The sequence below is a fragment of the Fringilla coelebs genome, assembly GCF_963513975.1.
Source record: "Fringilla coelebs genome assembly, chromosome: 36".
Classification (NCBI taxonomy): Eukaryota; Metazoa; Chordata; class Aves; order Passeriformes; family Fringillidae; genus Fringilla; species Fringilla coelebs.
The window spans coordinates 783,458-789,828 of record NC_140062.1 but is presented as its reverse complement, the minus strand read 5'-3'; the positions used below and the strand labels follow the sequence as shown (position 1 = coordinate 789,828).

General features: G+C 63.9%; 1 protein-coding gene across 1 annotated transcript in view; it reads left to right on the top strand.

Moving 5' to 3' along the window:
• Positions 1-2,334: 2,334 nt before the first annotated feature.
• LOC311164755 (uncharacterized protein) overlaps positions 2,335-6,371 on the top strand; it is a gene marked incomplete at both ends in the record, with an annotated part of 4,440 nt that continues 403 nt past the window's right edge. The window contains 6 exons of the mRNA XM_084224333.1: positions 2,335-2,385; positions 3,783-3,833; positions 4,035-4,196; positions 4,470-4,598; positions 4,916-5,004; positions 5,640-5,739. Coding sequence (XP_084080459.1) covers positions 2,335-2,385; positions 3,783-3,833; positions 4,035-4,196; positions 4,470-4,598; positions 4,916-5,004; positions 5,640-5,739 — 582 coding nt within the window. The remainder of the gene's footprint in view (positions 2,386-3,782; positions 3,834-4,034; positions 4,197-4,469; positions 4,599-4,915; positions 5,005-5,639; positions 5,740-6,371) is intronic.

Sequence of the window (6,371 nt, the reverse complement as noted above, 5' to 3'; positions counted from 1 at the left end):
GCACCGTGACGTCTCACCCACCACTGTGACGTCACATCCAGTACAGTGACGTCACACCCAACACCGTGACGTCACACCCAGCACCATGACGTCTCACCCACCACTGTGACGTCATGCCCAGCACGGCGATGTCACGCCCACTGCCGTGACCTCACACCCAGCACCATGACATCATGTCCATCATTGTGACATCACACCCTGCACGGTGACATCACACCCATCACCATGATGTCACACACATCACGGTGACATCACACCCACGACAGTGACGTCACACCCAGCACCATGACATCACACCCAGCATGATGACGTCACACCCAGCAGAGTGATGTCACACCCAGCACCATGAGGTCACACCTGGCACAGTGATGTCACACCCAGCATTGTGACGTCACACACATGACAGTGACGTCACACCCACCACTGTGACGTCACACCCGGCACCATGATGTCACACCCACCACTGTGACGTCACATCCAGTACAGTGACGTCACACCCGGCACAGTGACGTTACACTCAACACCGTGACGTCACACCCATCATTGTGACATCACACCCAGCATGGCGATGTCACGCCCACCACCGTGACCTCACACACATCACAGTAATGTCACGGCCACAACCGTGACATCACACCCAACACCGTGACGTCACACCCGGCACAGTGACGTCACACCCACTGCAGTGACGTCACTACTGCTGCCATGCCCTGCCCCCATCCCAGCTGGCAAGGTGACATCCCAGGTGACATCCCAGATGACATCCCAGGTGACATCCCAGGTGACATCCCAGGTGATGTCACAGGTGCCATCCCAGCCCAGCGTTCCCCCCTTGGGTGGCTCCCAAATTCTGGGGCGTCCTGGGACACCTGAGGGTCACCTGTGCCACCCCTGTGTCACCTGTGTGTCACCTGTGTCACACCTGTGTCACCTGTGTGTCACCTGTGTGTCACCTCTGTCACCTGTGTCACCTGAGTGTCACCTGTGTGTCACCTGTGTCACCTGGGCAGGGACAGGGGTGACACCTGAGCTGTGCTGTGACACCCGTGTCACCTGACCTGTGCTGTCACCTGTGTCCCCCGGGGCAGGGGTGACACCCAAATTCGGGGTGCCCTGTCACACCCGTGTCCCCTGGGGCAGGGGTGACACTGAAATCCCGGGGTGTCCTGTGACACCTGTGTCCCCTCAGTGACAGTGATACCTGGACTGTGCTGTCACCTGTGTCCCCTCAGGTGGGGGTGACACCCAAATTCGGGGTACCCCGGCACACCTGTGTCCCCTGGAGTGGGGGTGACACTCAGATTCGGGGTGTCCCGTGACACCTGTGTCCCCTGGGGCAGGGGTGACACCCAAATTTGGGTGTCCCGTGACACCTGTGTCCCCTCAGTGACAGTGACACCTGACCTGTGCTGTCACCTGTGTCCCCTCAGGTGGGGGTGGCACCTGACCTGTGCTGTCACCTGTGTCCCCCGGGGCAGGGGTGACACCCAGATCCGGGGTGCCCCGGCACACCTGCGTCCCCCGGGGCGGGGGTGACACCCAAAGGTGACACCCCAATTTGGGATGTTCCTGTGTCACCCGTGTCCCCCGGGGCAGGGGTGACACCCAGATTCGGGGTGCCCCGGCACACCCGTGTCCCCCGGGGCGGGGGTGCCACCCGCATTCCGCGCTGTCGCCGGGCGGGGACAGCGGTGCCACCCCGATTCCGGTGGCGCTGCCCCGCCACAGCCGCGTCCCCTCGGGCGGGGGTGGCGGCGACACCGGAGCCCGGGGGGGAGGGGACAGCCCGGGGGGAGGGGCGCGGTGCCACCGGCGGTGCCATCGGCGGTGCCACTCGGCTGTCACACGGGCAGGGTGGCACCGGCAGCGACAGGTGAGGGGACACGGGAGGGGACAGGTGAGGGGACACGGGAGGGACACGGGGGGGGACACGGTGGGGACACGGGAGGGACACGGGGGGGGACAGATGAGGGGACACGGGAGGGGTCACGGGGGGGACACGGGGGAGGACACGGGAGGGGACACGGGGGGGACAGGTGAGGGGACACGGGGTGGGACACGGAGGGGACACGGGGGGGGACACGGGTGGGACAAGTGAGGGACACGGGAGGGGACACGGGGGGGACACGGGGGGGGACAGGTGAGGGACACGGGGGGGACAGGTGAGGGGACACGGGGGGGACACGGGGAGGGACACGGGGGGGACACGGAGGGGACACGGGGGGGGACAGGGGGACCCGGAGGTGTTTGGGGGAGGGGTCGGGGGTCCCATCCCGGGGCTGATTTTGGGGAGGGGTCTCTGCTGCTCCAGAGCCCCCCCCGGTTTGAGCCATGATGGACACGGGGGACAACGGGGGACAGCGGAGCCACCCCCGGCTGGCACAGGTGAGGGGGGACCCGGGGACCCCCAGGTGAGGGGAGAGACCCCCAGGTGAGGGGACCCACAGGTGGGGGGAGGGACCCCAGGGACCCACAGGTGGGGGAGGGGAGGACGGGTGGGGGGCTTGGGGGGCTCAGGTGACGCTGGGGACCCCCCAAGTGCCGGGGGAGGGGGGGAGGGGAGGGGGGAGGGGAGGGGTCCCGGCGTTTGGGGGATCCCAGCCCCTCCCCCCCCTCCCTTTGGCTCGGGACCCCCGGAGCCCCCTCGGCGGCCCCCGGCTGGAATGGGGACACGGGGCGGGGACAGCGACAGGGACAGCGACACGGGGAGGGGACAGCGGGGACAGCGACAGGGACAGCGACACGGGATGGGGACAGCGACAGGGACAGCGACACGGGGAGGGGACAGCGACAGGGACAGCGACAGGGACAGCGACAGGGACACGGGACAGCGACACGGGGAGGGGACAGGGACAGGGACAGCGACAGAGACAGGGACACAGCGACACGGGGAGGGGACAGGGACACGAAGCCCTGAGCGCCCCTCCCCCCCCGTGGGAACGGACACATCCCCCCCATCCACGGACAATCCCGGGGACCCCCCGGATTTTGGGACCCCCCCCAAACGCCCGGGACCCCCCCAAACTTTGGGGTTCCCCGGGAATTTGGGGCCCTCTGGACACCCCGAATTCCCGCGACCCCCCCGGGACCCCCCGAGAAATTGGGGAGCCCCCCCCGGATTTTGAGACCCCCCCCCAGATTTTGAGAGCCCCCAGATTTTTGAGATCTTTGGAATTTTGGGAATTTTGGGATTTGGGGGGATTTGGGGGATTTTGGGGATTTTTTTTCATTTTTATGATTTTTGTGAATTTTGGGAATTTGGGGGATTTGGGGATTTTGGGAATTTTGGGATTTGGGGGGTTTGGGGGGATTTTGGGGATTTTTTTCATTTTTGTGATTTTGTGAATTTTGGGAATTTGGGGATTTTGGGGATTTTTTTCATTTTCGTGAATTTTGTGATTTTGGGGGATTTTTGTGAATTTTGTGAATTTTGTGAATTTTGGGGATTTTTGTGAATTTTGTGAATTTGGGGAATTTTGGGATTTTGGGGATTTTGGGGATTTTTTTGATTTTTGGGAATTTCGGAATTTTGGGGATTTTTTTTCATTTTCGTGAATTTTGTGATTTTGGGGGATTTTTGTGAATTTTGGGAATTTTGGGGATTTTTTTGATTTTTTTGAATTTTGGAATTTTGGGGATTTTTGGAATCTTTGTGAATTTTGGGATTTTGGGGATTTTTGGGAATTTTGGGATTTTGGGGATTTTTTTAAATGAATTTTGGGAATTTTGGGATTTTTGGGACTTTCGGGACCCCCACCCCCAAATCCCCCCTGCCCCCACAGGCTCAGCACCGGCGGGACCTGGAGGCGGAGCTTCGTGACCTCAGCAGCCAGGTGGGCGGGGCTTGAGGAGGGGGCGGGGCCAGAACCTGTCAGTAACAGCCTGACCCCGCCTCTCTAGGTGGAGGGGGTGGGACATGTGGCTGTCAATCACCCAAGTGGGCAGGACAGGGGGAGGTCCCTCACGGTGGGGGCGGAGCTTGGAGCTGTCAATCACTGGAGAGCGGGAATGTCAATCACGCCCTGCCCAATCAGGTGGCGGCACTGGGGCGGAGCCTGGCGGCTGAACGTGGGCGGAGCCTGATGGAGGGCGGGGCCCTGCGGGCGCTGGAGATCGCGGTGGGCGGAGCCCAGGCCCGGGTGGGCGGAGCCTGTCGGGCCCTGGACCGGGCCAAGGAGCGGCTGCGCCTGCAGCAGGTGGGCGGGGCCTGGGGGCTGAGGGGGCGGGGCCTCTGAAAGATGGGGGGAAGGGTGTGGCTAGGGGGTGTGGCCTGTGAGGGAGGGTCCTGAGGGGGGTGGAGCCTCTGGAATAGGCGGGGTCAGGATGGGTGTGGCTAATTTGGGGCTAAGCAGGCGTGGTCTGGCAGAAGGGGGCGGGGTCTGAAGTTTCTGCAGCTGTGATTGGGTGGTAGTACAGTGGGCGGGGTCAGGTATGTGGGCGTGGCCTGATGCTGACCCCGCCCCCTGCAGGAGGCGGGGCAGGTGCTGTGGGCGGAGCTGGAGGCCGCTCGCGCTGCCAAGCTGGGGGCGGAGCTCCGGGCTCAGGAGGCGGAGTCTCAGTGCCGGGCACGGGGGGCGGAGCTGGAGCGGCTGCGACAGGTGGGCGGGGCTAAGGCGAGGGGCGGGGCCATTGGCAATGGGCGCTGCTTTTGCGGCTGGGGCGGGGATACAGAGCAATGGGCGTGGCTATAGTAGTTGGGCGGGGCTAATACTCAATGGGCGGGGCTATAACAACCAGTGGGTGGAGCTAACGACTATGGGTGTGGCTATTGTGGTTGGGGCGGGGCTAAGCAGCAAAGAGCGGGGCTATTGCCGCTGGGGGCATGGCTACGGAACAATGGGCGGGGCTAAAGCAGCTGGCAGGCGTGGCTCTGTGGGCGTGCCCGGGGGCGTGTCCATGCTGGCCCCGCCCACAGGCGGTGCGGGCGGCCCAGCATTCCCGGCGCCGGGCGGAGCAGGAACGCGACCAGGTGGCGGCCGAGCTTGGCCACGCCCCCCCGCCCAGGTGAGCTCGGCCACGCCCCCTCCCGGGCCAAGGCTCCCAGAGTGTCCCCTATGGGTGCCTATAGCCCCTATACATCCCCTTTATCCGCCCCATACCCCCCCTATATCCCCTCCTATATCCCCCCCTATATCCCCCCTATATCCCCCCTATATCCCCCCTATATCCCCCCTATATCCCCCCCTATATCCCCCCTATATCCCCCCCTATATCCCCCCTATATCCCCCCCTATATCCCCCTCTCTATCCCCCCTATATCCCCCCCTATATCCCCCCCTATATCCCCCCCTATATCCCCCTTTATCCCCCCCATACCCCCCCCTATATCCCCCTATATCCCCCCTATATCCCCCCTATATCTCCCCCATATCCCCCCTATATCTCCCCCTATATCCCCCCCTATATCTCCCCCTATATCCCCCCCTATATCTCCCCCTATATCCCCCCCTATATCCCCCCCATATCCCCCCCTATATCCCCCCTATATCCCCCCCATATCCCCCCTATATCCCCCCCTATATCCCCCCTATATCCCCCCTATATCCCCCCCATATCCCCCCTATATCCCCCCTATATCCCCCCCTATATCCCCCCTATATCCCCCCTATATCCCCCATACGTTCCCCCTCTCTCCGCAGCGCCCCCTGCCGTGACCCCGCGGCGCTGCAGGCGGCGCTGGAGGAGCTGCGGGAGCACAACCGGGAACTGCGGGAGAGGCTGGGACAGCGGCTGGGACAGGTGGGGACACCTGGGGACACACCTGGGGGGACATGGGGACACCTGGGGACACCTGGGGGGACATGGGGACACCTGGGGCAGCGGCTGGGACAGGTGGGGACACCTGGGGACACCTGGGGCGACATGGGGACACCTGGGGACACCTGGGGCGACATGGGGACACCTGGGGCAGCGGCTGGGACAGGTGGGGACACCTGGGGACACCTGGGCGGACATGGGGACACACCTGGGACAGGTGGGGACACACCTGGGTACACCTGGGGACATGGGGACACACCTGGGACAGGTGGGGACACACCTGGGGACACCTGGGGACATGGGGACACACCTGGGACAGCGGCTGGGACAGGTGGGGACACACCTGGGGACACCTGGGGGACATGGGGACACCTGGGGACACACCTGGGGACACCTGGGGGACATGGGGACACACCTGGGGGACATAGGGGACATGGGGACGCACCTGGGACAGCGGCTGGGACAGGTGGGGACACACCCGGGGTGACATGGGGACACCTGGGGACACACCTGGGGACAGCTGGGACAGCGGCTGGGACAGATGGGGACACCTGGGGACACACCTGGGGACACCTGGGACAGGTGGGGACACATGGGGACACACCTGGGACAGT